This window comes from Paramisgurnus dabryanus, chromosome 23 (assembly GCF_030506205.2).
Source record: "Paramisgurnus dabryanus chromosome 23, PD_genome_1.1, whole genome shotgun sequence".
Classification (NCBI taxonomy): Eukaryota; Metazoa; Chordata; class Actinopteri; order Cypriniformes; family Cobitidae; genus Paramisgurnus; species Paramisgurnus dabryanus.
The window spans coordinates 16,690,191-16,711,689 of record NC_133359.1 but is presented as its reverse complement, the minus strand read 5'-3'; the positions used below and the strand labels follow the sequence as shown (position 1 = coordinate 16,711,689).

The window sequence follows — 21,499 nt, the reverse complement described above, 5'->3', positions numbered from 1 at the left end:
AAAGCATCCATTATCGCATATGACCTTTATTAACCCTTTGGAGCCGTGTGGATTACTTCTGTGAAGGATGAATGTACTTTTAAGGGTTTAAAGTCAAGTTGTTCTCTAATCACTGTTTTCTACTGTTACAACGCTTTGAAGAGCAATGACATTTACTAAAATAACTCCAAATATGCTCGTCTGAAAGATGATGGACATGTGTATCTTGGTTTTCTTGAGGGTGAGTAAATAATGGGGTAATTTTTGGTTATTTTTGAGCGCTATGCTAATGGTCTAATCAGATTTAATGGATTATGCTAAGCTATGCTAAAAGTGGTACCGCCAGACCCGGAGATCAGCTGAATGGATTCCAAAACTGTAAAAATCAAACGTTTAACACCAGGGGAGCTGGAAAATGAGCATATTTTCAAAAAAAGTGGAGTGAACGTTTAAGTTGAACCAACTAATATTTTTTACATTGTATATTTTTAGAGCACTGTAGTGTAGTTTACATTTTTCCAGAGTTGTTAAAAAAATGATAATTTTTGTTTGGGTTTTCCCTCCTTAGTATTTGAAACATTTTGTTGTAAAATATTAAAAATACTTGACAAACTGTCCACCAAAAACAATGCCGACAGCTACATTGTTCCTGTTTGACAAGTAACCAAAAGAGAAAAACTTTAAACCCTCATTGCAGTATTGGTTACTCTTGAAAAATAAAGTACTCATGTTTATTCACGGAAAGGCTTTTCGTGCCATTTTTTACTTGATTGCTACAGAATCGCTTGACATTTAAACGTATGCCATTTTTTGCTAATTTGTTTTTAATCAGTGTATTAAAAATAAGTGTGAATCCAACGTGAATATAAAGAATACACCACAAAAAAGCAAACAGCAGAACACTCATTGCCTGATCCGCACTGTATCCATGCCAAAGTCAGCAGATCCGGCCCGGAGTCGACTGCTGTCTGGGAGTTTGTTAACCATGGGTTAAAATACCAATATGGTCCCAGATGGTTGGTTTTATCCAAATTTTACCCAACTACGGTTTGAAAACAACCCAGCACTATGTACTTCTCAGTATTCGAAAGGATTTCTCATTATCTCGGACATCCTTGTTTGTCTTTGACCCGGGTATCATGAAGCGAAAAAGCTGTAGCCTTAATAGAGTGAAACGAGGAGGCTCATCTGTAAAATTGTGACATCTTATCCTCGCTTGATTACTGACTTGTATACAGCATGCAAGTGTTCGGAGCAACAGTGATACATTGCGTTCCGGCGAGGTTGCGGCAATGATCGCTCATAAATAATCGTCTCTAATAGAGATTGCATTGCAGCGAGAAGAGGCTCGATAGCACAGCTCTAGGTTTACGTGAATGAAGGGCTCATGGGGATTTGTTGCTGCATTTCCTCAGGGAATCGTGCGGCGTTCACACGCTAATAACATGCTTGAGCGGGCAGGTGCAGCTACAGTACTTCTTGGCAAAATGATGCCATCATTATGATGTTATAAAAGGTCTGATCTGATGTGAAAACTAACTGATCGTTGAAATATTCAGGTTTGACTGTGGGGAGAGCGTAAGGGTTAAAGAGTTTATTTTGGCGAGAATTTATACAATTATTAAACAATTTTGTAATCCTTGTTTGTTTTCATGCCATTTAAACATTTGCAACTATTAAGCCATTATCTATAGTTGTATAATTATTTATTCACCTTTATGTCTCATTTCTTGCTCATGTTCTCATACAATTTTCTGTCATAGCAAAAGCATTTTTTTTTATGTAACTACGGTTAATTTGTGGATCGACATTTTAATATTTTTATGCACAGGACTGGCCATCAGGAGCTCAAGGAGAATTTAATTTGTTTTGTTGTATTTAATTGTATCAATGACAGCCAGACTTTTTAAAGAGCGACCATAAAAAAAAGATAAACCTCTCTCAGTGTTGGCGATAATGATTGATTTATATGTTCTTATAATATCCAAAAATTGTATGCAGCTGAAACGGTTAATTATTTTAATAACAGTTTCCCTAAATCATCCTTGCTACCCAGTTTTTAAAACCACTGTTAACCCATTCCCCACCAGCCTTTTTAAAAAATAGTTTTTTGTGATTTTCACAAACTTTCACAAAATACCTTCCAGGAAAATGTACTCTAGAAATATATAAACATACAAATATATCAAATGAAAAAACAGACCCTCTGCCTTCAAACAAACAATAAACAAACAAAACGTGAAAAAAACTTTCATCCCATCTTTTCTCTGGTTATAAACTCTTAAATATGGGTATTTTTCAAAAAACTGAAATATTTGCATTGTTGTGAAGGAATTTTGTTAGAGATTCAGTTTAAAATTAGTAAATATTTTTTGCTTCAGTTTTTTATTAATTGCGTAAGTGCACTATCTAGTTTATAATCGTGGTATTACAGTTTAACATAAAAATTCATCAGGAACACTTTTTTCATGCAAATATTTTCCCTTAATTGGCGAGATAACTCGTCAATTGAGGAGAAAGAGTTAATCAAAAAACAGTGTATCTGTATCTTGAAGTTGTATTTATTTGTCATATTTCATTTTGTTTCTCTTTTGTTCTTATTATATCACTGACTGTTTACTTAATTATTTAATTACTTGAGAAATTCTTAATAATTTAATATTTGACAAGCATTGGTATTTTAATTATTATTATGATTATTAATTTTCTGTGCAAATTTCTGGAAATTAACGCTGCAAAATCAGTCATTTTGATCACAAAAATCACAAAATAAATCGAGAAAACCTGAAGGAACTGGTTAAGGGCTATGCAAAAACATTGTGCCGCAAAATAACGACTTCCATGTTAGGCGATCTCCGCTGTATGTAGATAAAAACAGCTCATTCTAAGGTAATAAAAACATAACTGTTAAGTCTTTATACCCCACTAAAAATACAGTTGTCTATTATATTGCATTTCTGTCAATAGGTCCTCCTAAAATGTATACACTGCACCTTTAAGACAGCAAAAAATTTATAGTGTGGGACAAACCATAAGTCCTCTTGTGTAGAACATCTATAATTTATCTATAGCTATCTATCATTAGGGTTTTGATCAGAATTTGACACTGTCATGAGATGATACAAGAGTCACAAACACTTTGTTTTGGATTTTCCAGGCGAGTGGAACGCTAAAGCAACACAGAGACTCTGCAGATTTATTGATTTAGTTAATCTGCCGTAATCCACAGCTCATTGAACCATTGGGTCAGGGCTTCAGGTTATTGCAGGTTTTTGTGTGCCCAGAAGGCCGTGAAAGTTTCAGTGCCTGAGCTGTTTGTTTACTGCTGGCAGAAAATATCTTTAGTGTCTGGATTTCTATTAATGGTCGTTTCCGGAAGAGTGCGTTATATGAGGTCAGAGATGGTACCCGGCGAGGTGAGCGGTTGTGTGCTCCTAATGGCAAATTTTCCATGAAGACTGCACAATTCAAAGTATCGTCTGCCGGACAAATCATGCTAGAATTTTTACATAAATGTGCACACAAAAATTAAAATGATATAAATATGACTTGTTTTTCGAACAGCTGTCCCCTATCCATTTGTTTTCTTTTATAGTCCAAAGACATGGAGATAAGGTGAATTGGCAATGCCAAATTGTCCTTTCCGAACTATACCCATACAGTAGATGCTGAAATGGCGTTAACAAATAATAAACAAATACTGAATGCCACTTCGGTTAATACATTTAGTTTATTTAATGCAATGACATTTTGGTGCATTTAACTTCCTTTTTATCTGTCCACAGACCAAACGCAGTGCAGCTGTTTACATAACCGCTACAGATCGGTGTCACAAAATCTAAAGTCTGCAAATATTGTTCAACAGCTCACAATCGATCACCCCATCAGTCATTAATCTCAAATGTCAATCTAAAATGTTTTTCACACCGTAGGGTCTACAAACAGGGACTCGGGAGCTGGAGGAAATGGGAATGAAGTTTAGCCAAAGTCTCATCACCCTCAGTAGGAACACCATCCATTACAACAGCCGTCTGATCCACAACGCAGCTACCCTGCTGGACCTGGATGACAGACTCCTCGACCACAAATCCAATAAGTAAGGTTCAAATTGAAGTATATTTCACCACAGGCTCATTTCGAGCTCGAAAACTAGTTTAAATTGAGTTAAGCTCTGTTTAGCGTTCTTTGATACCACAGATACTTTTGTCTTTTGCTCTTAGGTAGTGTGGATGCCGTGGTGGGATATTTTTTTATTTGAGAAGTGTAATTGCCTGTAACTATATTATGATAACAAGTCTGCTTCAGTGAAGCAGAGTAAAAATAAGAACTAGATTTGCATTTCCTAGAGGAAACACATGCAATGGAATAGAGATAAAGTTTTGGGTAAAGCGATGGTTTTAAAAGTCGTAAAGCTATGTGCATAAGCTTCGACATGTTGCATGCCAATAATCAGACTTTAAAGTCCCTATGAAATCAAAATCGGCAATTCTGATTTTTTATGTAATATTGCAGTGTTCATTATAAACAACAAATCTGTGTGGTTCTTTTTTTATTCACATGACCTCATGAATTTTAATTAAAATCTGAAAATGTACTTCCGAACTCTATGGCAATCATTCTCTGATGATGTCAGCTAGACGGCTTAAGGCGGGAGCATTTATAAAAGGCAGGGTATGTGATTTGATCCAGAAACATTTTTAGTAATACTGGTTACAAGTCTCCTCACATCCTGATAGCAATCACTATGTTAAGTTGTTTAAATGTATTTTATAAATATATGTCATCTATATGGCAAAGGCATAGGACCAAAAAATGTCCAACAAATCATTGGACGCATGCAATTTTGCCCCTCATCTTTGAATGTTTTGCATATGCCACCGCGCAGCTTGTTCACACAGACGCCATACATCATCAGCGCGTTCACATGCGCTCACCTCCCATCTGTAAACAGAGGGAGAATGGCAAACTTTCTTTTTTAGGGTTTTTTTCATCTCCAACATGGGCTTAACTTTGCACTTTAATGTATACGTTACATTATTACTACGCTCGCTTGTACGGTTTATTCTTAGCCGCTGTTGTCTTCTTCTTATATTATCTATAGATTATTCTGTGTTTTTCCCTACATCTATTCATGTAAAGCTGCTTTGAAACAATTAACAATTGTGAAAAGTGCTATATAAATAAAATTTAATTGAATTGAACTTTCTGGCTGAATTGACAACCTGCACAGGAGCCACAAAACGAAATATTTTTTTAACAACAAAAACCATCTGGAACAGCAAAGAGCAAAAACCCAAATTAACATCTGTAACTTTACTGCTTTACCACAAGATGCAAACAGCTGCAGGAGGCAAAGGGTCTGAAAGGGTCGTTGCAGTGTTTTTTTTTTTTTTGTAAGGTAGGTACGCGATATAGAGACTGTTTACACTTGGCATTAACGTGCGTTTTCACAAGTGGATGACGTTAATGCCAGGTGTAAACGGTGTTCAAAACGTTTTGAGCTCATCCACTTTCGACCTCTTTCAACCACATTCAGAGGTAGTCGAAACCCCTTTCGATCGGATTGCTTTTGTAGTGTAAACGCACATGTGGTTGAATGTGTTCGAACAGCCACCCGCGACCGCCTTCTCTCCGCCCATTTATCTAATCTGAGGTACTAAACACAAGTTTTACGTCTTTTCTGACTTCTGGCTTGAACACATGGTGAACAGCGCTATTTTTAACCTTTCATTGATAAGCGGCGCTGTGTGGGAAAGTTGCGCGATTTTATTTCATCAATTGCACTGAAAATTCAGAGAAAGCTCTAACATATAAACGTACAAAACATTGTGCAGCATGTTTACCTGCTAAACAACCAGCGGACTCCGACATAATATTAGTTCGCGTCCATATAAACTCATAATTACTCCCGCTTGCGTTTGAATGACAGCAGAGGGACTCGCCCACCGTCTCACAGACCACCCCCCTCACAGTATTCAGGATAGAAGCTGTCAAAAGTGGACAAAAGAGATGGATTTAAATACCAGGTGTAAACGTGATGTGTCTCTCTCGTCCACTTGTGATCCGATCGATGAAAACACATCTTATTACCAAGTGTAAACAGCCCCATAATTGCATTTAGATGGATTCAGATATTCTACTTTGATTAAACATTATGTTGCTTATGAAGTTGGGTTAAATGAGACATGGGATGTGGACCATAGATGTCTGGTTTATGCGTGTTCATGTATTTTGGAGGAGATGTGGCTTTGGATGGTGATTTGAATGGAGGGTGTTATCGTGCTTTCAGTGCTATTAGGCTACCGTTAGCATTTTTCAAAATCAGATACCCTGCCTTAAGGGGAGCGCACACCGGCCGCGCAGCGCCACGCTGTTCTAAAAAAAATCGAACACATTGTTTTCTATGAGTATACGCACACCGGCACCGCTGTGACTCAGGAAGTTGCTCAAATCCCTGTCGCGCCACACAGCGCCACTCACATAGTTTTACATTAAATAACATCATATTTGTCCCAAATCATTAACGATTAACATTGGCTGCTAACGTATATTTTACATTTTGAAGTAGACGTTATCTGACGAAGCTCGCGCTATTTAATGTGCACTTCCGGTTTACAATACCTCCGAGTTGTCCAAGACGCGACTCGACGCGGCGCTGAGCTGCGTGGCAGGTGTGGGATCCCCCTTAAACTCCGCCCCCCAACTGTTAGCTGCGAGTTCTATTCTGAATGAAACGCCTACTTTTCTATATCCAATCAATTCACAATGGAAACAGAAGCAACGGCCACAATTTTTCCAGGTGTGATATTCAACTTTTTACTCTGAAATACACACAATATGGAAGTAAAGTTGATTGCACCTTGATCATGGAGATTTTAAATGTGACTTGTGTTATTTTCTACGTCCCTCGCATTTGGTTTTGTCTCCGTTACGTTAATGAACTATTTAAAGAGTAACTAAACGCTAAACCAACTTTTTTTAGTTAATGATCTGTAAGAATGATGCTTAAATAGTGCTATTCATTGATTTTAGTAAGTTTTTTGGATATAAAGTGTTTCAATACTACAATATGGTGTAAAAATGCTGAGTGCTGCCCTCTTCAGGTTAAGCGATGGCTACTGCAGTTGAATTTTCCTATTGGATGTTGGGTCCAAAAAATAACTTGTGACGTAAGCAGGTTCAAGCTCACCACACCCTTGTTACGATCTCACCACACACTTGGTACGAGCTTAGTTCGTCCCGTCTATCTCCGTTGGGGTCTGCCCACTTTTCTTGCATTATTCAAATATTGCAGTGGGTGGAGTCAGGCTCTGACCAGGGTTTTAGTTACGCGTTAACCAAGTAATTTTATGACGACATAGGTGGCAGAATGGTGACATGAAATGGCAAATATCCTCTAGGTATTTTTGGGTTATTGGTAGTCTCATTGGTGTCTGTTGACCTAAGAGTCATATTGTTTTCTCAAGGCATACATTTTACATTGCATTTTTAAATATGATACAGAGCGATTGGACAAAAAAATGATGGTTGTCAACTATCAAATTTTCAGTTTTCCACGGGGAGTTTCTTGGGAGCTCTCTCTCTCTCTCTCTCTCTCTCTCTCTCTCTCTCTCTCTCTCTCTCTCTCTCTCTCTCTCTCTCTCTCTCTCTCTCTCTCTCTCTCTCTCTCTCTCGTCTCCCTGGTATCCTCAAGTTAAAATTCACTTAGTGTCTTGATTTCTGTCATGGAATGAAATGGACCAAAGCTGAGCTATTGATTTCTACGAAGTTCAATTAAATCCCTTTTGTGTGCGTTTTGAATTGTTACATCTTGTCCACACAGCCGCTCTGTGTTCTGAGGAGATTATCCGACTCTCTCTCCTCTCAAGGATTTCACACGGTTTCTTTTGTTCCCCTCTTCTCCTTTTCTTCTTCTTCGCTCTTTTGAAAGAAAACGGTAAACTTGACCAGTCCTACCCAAGAGTATTGCGTAACTGTACTGTGGGAAACAGCCGAGCGCTGCTTAACAGCCATGTTTGCTTTCAGTCGTTTATACGCTCTGCTTACATGGATGCGGCAGGACGTGTCTCTTACTTTTGTAAACAAACAAATTATGCACGTCGTCTTGGTTAAGCAAGCTATGGTGGCAGTGTGCGAAATCTTTCCTTTCTTATGCTAAACATTTGACAGATTTACAGTCAATTGAATTTGTACGGTAAAATGAATTATATTACAGAAGTGAAATTGATTCTGGATAAAATAGTGCATTTATTCTCAAATTTATGAATACTTGGGAAGCTTTACAACGTGTACATTTTTGATCAGTATTTGTGTTCCCTGGGTTCGAACCCCTAACCTTTTGCTGTGCTAAAGCAGTGCTCTACCACTGAGCTAGACAGGGGAACATACATTATTGTTTTACGAATAAATACCTTTGACCAAGTTATTATTTTTCGGTCACTTTATTAAAGTAAAAGTTCACCCAAAAATGTAAATACTGTCATCATTTACTCACCCTCATGTTATGTATTATCAGTGGTGCTCAAATGTGTGTGTAACCCAGAGGTCGTGTTAATATTTTTAGCGAAGATGGAAAAATCAAATATCCATCCGTCATCTTGACAGATTACACTTGCACTTCTGAAGATCAATTTCTAGAACAAAAGTAAAACTGCAACAAGAAGTCGTCTGTCTGGGGTAAAGACTACTTGACATACTTATAAAAGCATTTTTTTTCTTTTTCTTAATACTGCATGTACATTTTGCGTATTATCTATTCTAGTAACACTACACCACTGCCACAAATCTAATGGTGGAATGGTGGCCTAATACTTTTGCAAGTTTTGTAAGTCTATAAATCTTACTTTAAAGGTGCCGTTGATGGTGTAAAACTGTATTTACCTCAGCATAGATGAATAATAAGAACTCATGCATGCAAAAGACCGGTGGAAACAGACCAATCTCAACATAACACCGACTGTGACGTATCAGTCGAGATGTACAACATTAAATTACACATTAAATTAATAATAATGATGTTACGATGCCTAAAACAAAGTTGTGACTGCTGAATTAGCGCTATATGCTACTTAATGCTATATGCTAACGTTTAGGCTAAAGTTCTACTATTGATGGTAGAGTTACGTTTTGCAGGTCCATACTAAAAAAAAAACTCAGAAATGTCCATTAACAATCTCCAAACATTTGATTATTCCTTAAATTCCTTATCTTCGTCTGATACAGACTCAAAATAAGGTCTGTGTACACACACACAGAGCTACTGAAATGAGCTGCTCTATGAAACAGCCAATCAGAGAAGAGCTCAGCATTATTATTCATGACCTTTAAAAAAAAGATAACAATAGACCAATTTATTCTGGAGGCAAATCCTAGGGTTGTAAATGGACATGCAAACCGTGATAATTTTTGTGCTTAATATGTAGATATCAGAGAACAATTGAACATATTTTTAATGCATTCTTTGGCACCTTTAAATTACGAGAACTAAACATTATTTATTACATTAGCATCTTACAAATCTTTTCTGCACGCATATCACATGCGCTGTGACACAATGACACCAACAACAATAAATCATCTTTTCTAAAGCTCACATTCTGCCTCAAATAACTTGATTTACTGAGTGAATAACTTTCACAGCAGCAGCTCAAGAAAGAAACGTGAAAATGAGCTAAAACAGCCTCAATGATTTTTGTGAATCATTTAGACTAGTATAATCAACTGGAAGTCATTGAAATTAAATGACTCAAACAAACAATTCACTTGTGAATCAGACGTTATTACAACACTTATTTCTCACTCTAGCCAATTAAAGCAGAATTATATGACTACAGCTACATTTCCATTGATCCCATTAATAGGCTACACATCACCGGACTAGTTTTGTTGTAGCTAGGTGTTTTTCGGTCATCTTGAAGTTGAATGATATTTTACTAATGCTTGATTGCATGGAAAAACAAACATTTTTAAACAGCAGGGTGTGTAACTAAGAGCATATCTATTTTATTTTATTACAAATGGCTTTATACAAGCTAGCTTCAGTATCGTAACACAAAACAGGATTGGGTAACTGGGGCTGTGCCAGAATGCTGCATTCAAAGGCATCACGGCACGTCCAAATCCAATGTTTGGTTTACTTTCTGTGTCCTTCTTGTCCTGTACCATAATTCTATGCGTGGACCCATACGGCAAAAAAATAAATTTCCCTGACCAAAAATATATTTCAAATATATGCTTATACATTTTGTAGAAAATAATGCTCAATTGAATATATTTTTTAATTTGAAAATATATTTAGTTTTAACCTTCATATATCAACATACATTTCAAAATGTATTTTTAAGGGGAAGTAAATAATTTCTAATCTTACATCCCATATGGCAAAAATGTATTTTTTGCTTGAATACATTTTAAATATATGCTAAATACTAATAAGTAAATTTTATAAAGTATATTTTTGAAGTTGAAAATATATTTAATTTAAACCTTTTTAAAACTGTTATGTACGAAGGAGGATTAGGGCCAAGCTAAAATTAAAAATAAAAACATCTCGAGATTAAAGTCATTAAAATGCGAGAATAAAGTCATTATTGAACGAGAAAAAAGTCAGAATGAATGTAATTTTGAGAATAAAGTCGTTATTTAACGAGAATAAAGTTGTTATTTAACGAGAATAAAGTCGTTATTTAATGAGAATAAAGTCGTTATTTAACGAAAATAAAGTCGTACAATTTCGAGAATGAAGTCAATTCAGTGTAGGCCTATTCTTTACGCTGTTTACTGCTTAAAACAGTGATATAAATACACTAAATTCACTTTAAGCATGTACGGTCAAGCAAAAAAGCCCAGAATGTGCTCGTTTTTATTAAAGGAAACAAATGTGCACTAACTATGGTTTTACTACAGTTAACCATGGTAACCACAAAATAACCATGGTTTTGACAATCATGGTTTTCAAAAATCATAGTTAAACCATGGTTAGTGTAGTAAAACGTCTCGGTTACGGATGTAACCCTCGTTCCCTGAAGGAGGGAACGGAGACGTCACGTCGTGACCGACGAATTGGGAACTCGCTTAGAGAGACCAATCTGCTTCGTATACTACTAAAACGCCAATGAACTTGGCATTGAGATATTTGCATAATGCTGGCGCTGCCCCGCCAGGTGCCTTTATAAGCAGCAGGTGCAAATAGGGAAATTAGCTTCTTTTCGCTGAGAAAGCCGGGAGAAAGTGACCGGTCGATAAACAGCAGGGAGCAGCCCTGTGGCGACGGGACGTGACGTCTCCGTTCCCTCCTTCAGGGAACGAGGGTTACATCCGTAACCGAGACGTTCCCTTTCAGTCGGTCACTACGACGTCACGTCGTGACCGACGAATTGGGAATCCCTACCAAAACGCCACTGAGGGCTGACCTCTTCCAGTGTCTGCGTAAAGCCCTCCGGTTCCACTTAAGGAGAAGGAGAATTAGGTTTTAAGGCAGAAGGCCGGGCACTAGATGTTCCTTTAACCCCACAGTAGTGCCAGCGACTGGGAAGCGCCCTATCTGAGCGGTATAGGGATGCTGCGGAAGCCACCGCCCCGTTAAGGGCTATTGGTGGGCGAAAGTCAACCGTAGTTGAGGTAAAAATGACAGCCGTGGCTGTGTAAGCAAAGCAGTGCTCTGCTAAGGGAAACGTGGGCTGGTAGGATTAACCCCACGGAATAATACTCACAAAGGAACCCGTTGGGACACAATGTGGAGCCCAAGCCAAACACATAGGTTCGTAAGAATACAGCTAGTGAGAGGCTGACAGCCAATGCTCCGCAACAAAGGCTGCCAAGGCATCGGAGGAAGAGCAATTCAAACCATTACGCATTTTTGCTCTGATGGCCTTCCATACTGAAACTCAATTAAGAGCCTCAGTTGGAGGCTGCAAGCCGACCTGCGAGTCTGCTCTCCGTGCCCTCCCTGGTGAGGAAAGAACACGAGAGGATACAGGCTAGATACGAACACTGTAAAATCTAATGAACGTATTAGGTGTCGCCCAACCAGCTGCTCTACAGATGTCTGTTAGCGAGGAACCACGAGCTAAAGCCCAAGATGAGGCAACACTCCGTGTGGAGTGCGCTCTCAAATTAAAGGGGCAAGGAATACCCTGAAGATTATAAGCCAGGGCGATAGTATCAACAATGAGACATCCTCTGCTTAGTGACAGCTTTCCCTTTCTGCTGACCACCATAACAAACAAAGAGCTGGTCTGAGGTCCTGAGGCTTTGCGTGCGATCCACGTAGAGTCGCAGTGCGCGTACGGGGCACAACAAAGCCATGGTTGGGTCTGCGTCCTCCGGGGGCAGCGCTTGCAAGCTCACCAGCTTATCTCTGAAGGGAGTGGTGGGAACTTTGGGCACGTAGCCTGGTCTGGGTCTCAGTGAGACAGCAGGACCAAACTAAAGCACGAATCGTCAACAGAGAATGCATGTAAATCCCCTACTCTCTTCATGGAGGCCAATGCTATCAGGGTCAGAGTTTTCATTGATAAAAACATCAGACTCGTAGACTGCAAAGGCTCAAAAGGGAGACCTGAAGGCTTCAGCACCATGGACAGGTCTCAGGAGGAAAGAGGGAGGGCACGAGGGGTTTAGCCTGCGAGCGCCTCTTAAAATGTAATAATTAAATCATGCTGGCCAACTGATCTGCCGTTGATAAGTGAGTGATAAGCAGAAATAGCGGCGATATCAACTTTAATGGCGGAGGGACAGCCTATCTAACCTATGTTAAAGATATAAAAGCACAATGTTAATGGGCATTCTCTGGGGTCCTCGCGTTGCGAAGAGCACCGGGTGACGAAAAAGGTTTCATTAAGCGCGTAAGCCCGTCTTGTGGATGGTGCTCGAACCGCGTCGATGGTGTTAGATACCGCTTGCGATAAATCACCTAAACCTTGGGCGCGCTCAACGACCATACATGGAGATCGCACAGGTCGGGCGCGAGTGCCAATGTGCCCCTTCCTTGAGAAAGAAAGTCCTTTCTCAGGGGAATCCGCCAGGGAGGGCTGTCACGAGGAGCATTAACTATGAAAACCAATTCTTGGTCGTCCAGTACGGACGATTAATAAAAGGCTCTCCTCGTCCTGCCTGACTTTGCACAGTGTCTGCGCAATAAAGCTCACTGGAAGGAATGCGTATTTACGCACCCCCCGCGGCCAGCTGTGTGCCAACGCATCCACGCCGAGGCTGCCCTCGTTTAGTGAATAAAATAGGCGACAGTGGGTATCGTCCGGCGACGCAAACAGATCTATCTACGCACAACCGAACTTCTTCCAAATTAGCTGGACCGTCTGGGGGTGGAGTCGCCATTCGCCGGGGGCGCAGCTCGGGAAGCACATCTGCCGCTGTATTGAGCGACCCGGGATGAAAATGGCACGAAGGGACCTCAGATGCTTCCGACTCCAAAGGAGGAGATGACGAGCGAGATGCGACAGGTGACGAGAGGGCAAAACCGCCTTAACGGTAAATAACGCAACAGTCGCAATGTTATCGGTGACGGCTAATACATCCTTCCCTCGCATCTCCATAGCGGAGCGTACAAGTCCCAGATATACAGCGCACCGCTCGCGGCAGTTGGGGTGCTATGCACACCCCTGAGACTGCAAGCCCGTCATACGTGGCTGATCATCCCGTGCTGAGGGCATTGCAATATACAGAATGCCAGGAGACCCCTCAGGGGCATATCTTATATCGGAAATGCCGGGTCTACCACGGGGAAAAATTTAAATGACACGCAGGTGTAATGTTTACACGGTGTACGTCGGTGTGCCACGCTCTCCTCGAGACTCGATCGTAAGCCAACGCTGAAGCGGTCTCATATGAAGCAGCTCGAGCAGTGTCACAGCTGCAGCTGCTGCCATATGTCCAGGAGCTTCTGAAATTGTTTCAGAGGGACCGCGTACTTCCCTCGAATTAAACCGAGGCAAGTCAGAACTGACTGGTTGCGCGCTCTTGTAAAACACGCCAATTAGTCGATCGAGTCTTATTTCCATACTGAGAAAAAGGATCCTCTGCACGGGGCAAAGTTGCTCTTTCCCAGTCAACCTGAAGACTTAAACGAGCGAGATGCCGAAGCATTAACTCTCTGTGTTCGCGCACATCTGCCAAGAACGGGCTATTATAAGTCGACGTAGATAAAAGCAGAATGCGAACAACGCTCTCTCTCTGACATTTTAATGCCGTGACTAGCACATGGAGACACGGAGAGAGAGAGACAGCTCGAATGGTGTACTTAGTAATAATATGCCCACCCCACGACGCAGAGCGAAAGAACTGTCTAAAGCGAGGGGAGATGGACACATAAAGTACACGTCTTACAGGTCTAAGGCTGCAAACCGATCTGAATATTGAAATACGAGCTTCGGCGTTATCATCCAAAAAGAACACCTTCGTAGAGCCGGTGCGTAAATCAAATCGATCGTAACCCGCCGCGTATTTTGGGTACTATGAGATAAAGGCTGGAAAAACCCTATCATCATCATCTCGGTAAGAGGGACCGGCTCGAACATCCTTCGCCAACAGGATATCGACTTTTGCACGCAGTACATGTGCATCGGACGCTTTCACCACAGTGAAACGAAAGCCCGAATTTTGGGGTGTGCCGGATTCGTAACCGAGGCGGATCGTGCGTAAAACCCAACGAAACGGGCTGGGAACTGAAGCCAAGCACCCAGGCACCGTACGAGGAGAAATAACGACACTACCGAAGTACCCGCGGTGGGGCAGCGAAGCGAGACAGGTGGGACTGCCGGTGCGTCTGCTGTGACAGCATAAACATCTACAGTATGTGTGTGTGACACTGACCTGAGCCCGCTGAGGGTAACGGTCGTCTGGTCTCCTCTACGGAGAGCGCAGACTCCGATGAGGGTGCTGGTGGTCCGGTCTCCTCAGCGGAGAGCTCGGACTCCTCAGGTCACCCGCTGGCGATAGAGGAGAGGTAGGGGAGCTGGTGTGTACCCGCTCACGGCTCTCTCGATCCTCCGGAGACCTAGAGAGGGAAGAGGAATGCACTCTTATGTGTGGTTAAGTGGGTACCGGCCGAACAGCCGGTGGAACATATGCAAACCAAGGATTTTCCACCCGACCCTCTATTGGGGGAAGGAGCTCCATCTCCTGAAGAGTGATCCTCTGCCAATCCGGGTCGCCCTTCACTGGCCACTTAAACTCCCGAATTTCACGGGAAGCGGCTAAGCGGGCGGGGCGAGCTGCTGACGACCGGTTCCCCTGCGCTGCCGAGATGGGGTCCGAGGAGGGGAACGGAGGTGGTCGCCGCAGGACGCCGACGGCGAGAGGCAAACTGAGGAGCCGGCGTGGTGGACCAAGGGCAGCTCTCTTCCGCCGGGGCACGACCTAGGAGATCGCCTCAGTCTGCGCAGCGGAGCTGTACAACTCCCCTGGCTCGCCGAAGAGGCCGGTCTGTGAGACAGGAGCATTCAAGTTCTTATCGTCTGCGTCCGTCATGTCAGTCAGACACAGCCAAAGGTGGCGATCTTGAACCACTGTGGTGGACATCGCATGACTGAAGGTCGCGGCCTCCCTCGTAAATCCTTGGTGAGCCTGCAGCAACGTTATTGCGTGCAGGGTCGAAGCCGCCTCTCCGGCATGCCTGATGGGCAGCGTCCGTAACCGGACGACTGTCTACAAACACGGGAGGGAAGGGTTGGGTGGTCCCTCCAGGAACGCATCCCGCTCCACTGAAGGGGTCCCCGCCCTTAGCGGCTCCGTTGGTGAGGGAGGTGAGGGGTGAAAGCTGAACGGCCGGACGGCCGCAAATCACGTCAGCTCTTCGTGCCGTCGGGAAAGAAAGGCACAGGAGGAGAGGACCGAGAGGCCCGAGCAGCTCCGAAGTACCAATCATGTGGGCGGGACGGTTCGGGCGGAGAGGGGTTAACCTTTCCAACTCTACCGTCTCCGCCGCTCGAGCGGGCACGGCCGCCATCTCCGGAACGACTCTGCCTCGGAGGAAAAATGGACACCCCTCTGATGCTGCAGAAGTGACGGGACCAGAAGGAGGTCCAATGGATTCGGCAGACATCGTAGAACACGACTCTGCAGTCTCCACCGGAGCCTCAACCGGCTGAGGATGGAAGGCCGGTAGCTGGAGGACGCATCCTCCATCCTACTCAGCGTAGTGACGCGAAGGGCGCCCTGCGAGCGCTTGACAGCCGCACCATGGCGGCGTCAGCACTGCAAAGGCGCGGACAGCGTTCCCGTAGAAACGACAGTCGTCTCCGCAATCCAAGAGGGTTATGCTCTCACAGAGAGAACAGAACCTCTCCACGAACGCAGCCCCGGAGTGCTCGATGCCTGAGCACGAAGACAGCGCTCGTGACCGTCACTGGAACCCTTATACTTCTCGCATCCAAGATCGCACGGACGAAAAGCCATCCTGAAAAGGACGCTGATGTCCGGATATACGAGAGAGTGGCTGCCTTTAACAAGGCACAAAGCTCTCTCGTATTACTCTTTTAGGGAAATTCACTCAGATGCCTAGTTGATGAGCGCACAGGAAGGCAACCCACACACTAAACTCAAAACAATAAACAGGAGTAGAGCCGTGGAATTAAGCGAAGCGTCCGCTGTGGTACTGCTAGTCCAACCAACTTCAGCAATCAAATCCCAACAAAGTAAAGTAGCTTCTCAGTAGCAGATAATGCCGGCTTTCGAAGCGAAAAAGCTAATTTCCCTATTTGCACCTGCTGCTTATAAAGGCACCTGGCGGGGCGGCGCCAGCATTATGCAAATATCTCAATGCCAAGTTCATTGGCGTTTTAGTAGTATACGAAGCAGATTGGTCTCTCTAAGCGAGTTCCCAATTCGTCGGTCACGACGTGACGTCGTAGTGACCGACTGAAAGGGAACCATGGTTTTGCTGATAGTAAATAAAATACACCAAAAAAAAAACATTGTTACTATACTTTTACCACATTAAAACCATGGGTAATTTTCGTAAGGGTTTACCCTACCTAATTAACAAAACCCTTTATTCATTACGATATTCTGTTCATTGCTATTTTATTAAGGTGTGCACCGAATTTTATTTGTTCATATTATCTCCCCCCATATTGCCTTTTATATGAGGAAGATTCCTTAAAATTGCATTTCTGAGCGTATTTCCTTCATATTGTTGTATTAATAAGACAGGTATGTAATTTGGTATCTGCTTTGCAGATCTGCGACTTTATTCTCGTTAAATAACGACGTTATTCTCAAAATTATATTTATTCTGACTTTTTTCTTGTTAAATAATGACTTTATTCTCGCATTTTAATGACTTAAATCTCGAAATGGTTTTATTTTTTATTTTAGCTTGGCCCTAATCCTCCTTCGTAGTTATGTTTACAGGTTCGTAACATAAACAAAGTTTATCTTCCAGTACAAAGTGAATATATTTCCTTTTATGAAATATATGGAGGGCTACATATAATGCTTTAATGCTTTACAATTTATTTACTTTTAAAATATGTAAATTATATAAAAAAATGGCCAAAAAATATATTGGTGAAAAATATATTTTTGTAAACATATTCCAAATTATATTTCAGCAAAAATATTGTTTGGCAATTTTTTGTATATTCTAAAATATATTTTATATATATATATATATATATATATATATATATATATATATATATATATATATATACAATATTATATATATATATATATATATTATAAGCTGTAAGAGTGGTCGAAAAATAAGATGGCGGCCAATAAAACGTCTGGAGCACAAATTTAGTGTAAAAAAAGGTTATATTTTCACTTTTTAGACTTTTGGTTGCATTTCTAGCGAGAAAATAGTATTGTAGTTTTCTAATATGCAATTAGTTATCACACAGATCTCTTTGTGTATATTTCAAACAGAATTACGCTGCCTATGAAGGCTGTCCAAATGCGTTTCCCAAAGCTGCCTTCATGTGCAAAACTGCCACTTAAATACTTAAATCATATAGGAATGTATGGGGTTCTGCTGACCCCGTAGAATCCCAATGCTCAGTTGTAAAATTAAAGGGTCTGACAGAGAGATTCAATTGTGGGCGTCTGCTTTAGCGATTTGATCAGCCTCTTGACAGCCAACACGCTAGAAGACAACAGATGGATATCACTTGACCGCCAGCTTCACAACTCCAGTTATATTATGCAAGCATTAGCACAACCTTTCCTCTCTCTCTCCCCCTCTCTCTCTCTCTCTCTCTCTCTCTCTCTCTCTCTCTCTCTCTCTCTCTCTCTCTCTCTCTCTCTCTCTCTCTCTCTCTCTCTCTCTCTCTCTCTGTCTCGCGGGCGCTCTCTCTCCTCTGATGCACGCACAGACACACAGCCTTCATTGTGCAGTACAGAAGTCAGCCCAGGACAGCCGATACTATTGATGCCACACATTCGAAATCACTCCAGACACAGTCATGTGGATGGTTAAATCACCTCCAGCTCCTGACACAAGATAGGCTAACGCTTTAGAACTGACAGGAAGCTTTTTGGTAGCTCCTCTTAATAGGAATGGAAATTCCCATTCAGATACTTGCTATTTAGATGCAACACTTGGTTCTGTGCTGGCGAGCAGCCGGTCTGAACGCTCAATACCTGCTAGATGTCAAACCGCAGAGAATTGATTTTGTAATAATAATGCACCGTTTCTGAATAGAGTCAGAAATGAGCTTCTATCAAGCGGCGAGCGGCGAAATGAAAAGGTTTAATTTTTAACATCTCTTTGAAAAGCTTCATCATGACGTCACTTAACATCTAAAAGCGTATTTTTTTCGGAGAGTTCCTTTTTTTCGGCCCAAGGCGTTTTGATGCCAATCCCCTCAGAAGATAACAAGGTCTCATAATAAAGCTTTGAACGTCTCGGCACCTCTAAATCGTGACTTTTTACATCACAGCCTGACACGTAGGTACAATACATCCATAGCGCTGCTTCACCTTTTCATTAGAGTTTGAAGTTGAGCCCTTACGAATTGTTGTAGTAATTCAGTCATTTTTCTGAGCTCAAATCCTTTTCTTTCTTAAATCAAAGTGGTTCACAGAAGCTATTAACTTGAATGCTTGTGAACGGCCTCATGCCATTCAGAAATACCCCTCACTTGGCAGAATCCACTCATCGAATTTTCGGCAAAGTCCTCTAAGTGCACGGATTAAATGAATTGGATGAATGATGGCGCATGAAACCATGGATCAGACAGGGTTCCCATGGGTCCTTGAAATCCTTGAAAGTTTGTGAATCCGGGGGAAAAAATCAAGCCCCTGGGGAGTTTTTGAAAATATACATACATAGATACAGGTCATTGAAAGTGCTTGAATTTATTTTGTGCAAGAAGTTTTCTGGAAAAAAATCCATATAATTCCCTGTGTAATGTAGGATAATATCATAAAATTCTAGACTTTATAAGCACATGTGCTAAATTGTTCGCTTTAAATGCTTATATCTTCTGTATGCGAATGTTGATTCATACCAAAATACTTTTTTGCATAGTTGTGTTTGACACATGAAAATGTCTCGGGTTGCGTATGTAACTGTTGTTCCCTCAGAAATGAACGAGATGCCGCGTCTCTCTTGCCATACTTCCTGCGTCCCTGTAACGCCGTCTTTGGCAATATTTCAGATAGCGATATACTTCCTACCTCCCGCGTCACACTGTCTTTGTTGTTAAGCCTCACCATTGGTTGAATTTGATATACACCTTATTTATTTATTATTTACGTTTATTTTAGTAGGGACAGATACAAAGAAGAGACATAAATACACTGTAAACAGTCATTTGATGTATGTATCATAGTGTTTTTAGCCGAAGCTAGTTTACAACACTTGTCCCTAGAGGGGCTTTTAGTTAAAAAAGAAGAGAAAAAAAAGAGAAAAGAAAAAAAGAAATACAGAACTACATTATTAAAAGTGAAGTAAGAACCAGTTTAAATTAAATACAAAAAGAGCAGTATAAAAACTAAATATGAGAGCAGTTTTGTTCCTGAATTAGCCACAATTTAGTATGTTTTTTAAAAGTGAAAAACGTTGGAATACATTTCAAGTGGCCTGGCAGAGAATTCCATAATTTCACCCCTTTTATTGAAAAGGCAGTTTGGGCAAATGATGTTCTACGGTAAGGGATAATGCAATTGCCATTTAATGCTGCTCGGGTGGATCTAGTGCAATTTTGCAATTTTGTTATTAGTTTGCAAAGAGGTGGGGGAGCAGTGTTATTTAGGCATTTAACACCTTCAGACGCACTTACCCTTGGAGGTCTCCAAAGTGTCACCGCAGTGACGCAGCGTGAGCTCCCTCGAAAGGGAACTGAAACAATGTATCTTTAAAGGTAACACAATGTACCTTGTTCTCACTTGAAATGTGTCCCCACATTTAGTCCTTGAATTTGAGGTTATTGGACCTGGAAAGTCCAACTAAGGTGTGGAAACCCTCATCAGATTCAAACGTGTGTCCGTTTTAAATACTTGGACCTGAATACAACCCGAATGTGGTAGTGACATGAATCACAGCGCCCCCTAAAGTGTGGTGCAGTTTCGTTATGTTCACATTCTGAATTTCATCATTTGCAATGTTTCTAGTTGCATCTTTAGTGATTTTGTAAAAGTAGATGGGTTTTTTGCCGGGATTTGCTTATAACCTGTTCATTGCCATCCAAGTAAAAATGACGAAACCTAAACATAAGAGCCTGATAAAAAGTGCTCGAACGTACTTAGAGGGATTCGCTTCTGAGCTGAATTCATGTAGCACATTTTTCTAAACACGACAGAGACCGTGACTAAAAAGACAGACCGTGACCGTCTCATTTTCGGAGCCGTCCTCAGATTCACCCAGCTCAAATCAGCCTGGCTCGCGAATGCACCTCCAGCAATTCAAACAATGAGAATTTAACTGGGCTGCTGTGAAACTTATTCCATCAAAAGTTGCCACGAACTACATTAGCTTGTTAATCCACACCGAAATGACTGTTGCCCTTCAGGATGCTGGGAAAGGTTGAACCTGGCTGTTAGCTTGCTTCATTTCAATTTATTTAGATCGTTTAAGAAGTCTTTAGAGAGAATATATGACTGCTTTCCAAGACAATCTTTATCCTTTCTTTATTTGACAGAGGCAGTGCTGTTTTAAGAGTCTTAAATATACGAAATTATTACCTCTTTGCGAATCAATACAATAGATGCCTCATTTGCCCCTTAGTCTACCTCCCTCGCTTATTTGTGTTGTGTTCAGACTGTAAAGTAACAAATCTAGATGTTTCTCTGTTTTCTGCTCAGTATCGACTGATATGCAACCACTGGATCCTAATTTCATCTCAAAATGGCAATTTTCATTAATCATACAAACTTTCCGGGGCTTGTTGGTTATGTTATTTATGAGGGTAATCAGTACCTGAATCTCTTCGTTCAATTGAGTCTTTCTAATTGTACTAAAATGCTCCCGGTTGCAAGCAGACGTCTCATGAACGATCAGACTGATGCGTCCCTGAATAAAGAGGCCAGAGTTTCTCCACATTAGCTGATGGTAATT

The 21,499-nt window shown here is 41.4% G+C and overlaps 1 protein-coding gene across 4 annotated transcripts in view; it reads left to right on the top strand.

Annotated features, from left to right (window-relative positions):
• Positions 1-21,499, top strand: part of agbl1 (AGBL carboxypeptidase 1) — a 286,400-nt gene that overhangs the window by 247,376 nt on the left and 17,525 nt on the right. For all 4 annotated transcript variants that reach the window (XM_065291580.2, XM_065291581.2, XM_073813242.1 and 1 more), the window contains one exon: positions 3,912-4,075. In XM_065291580.2, coding sequence (XP_065147652.1) covers positions 3,912-4,075 — 164 coding nt within the window. The remainder of the gene's footprint in view (positions 1-3,911; positions 4,076-21,499) is intronic.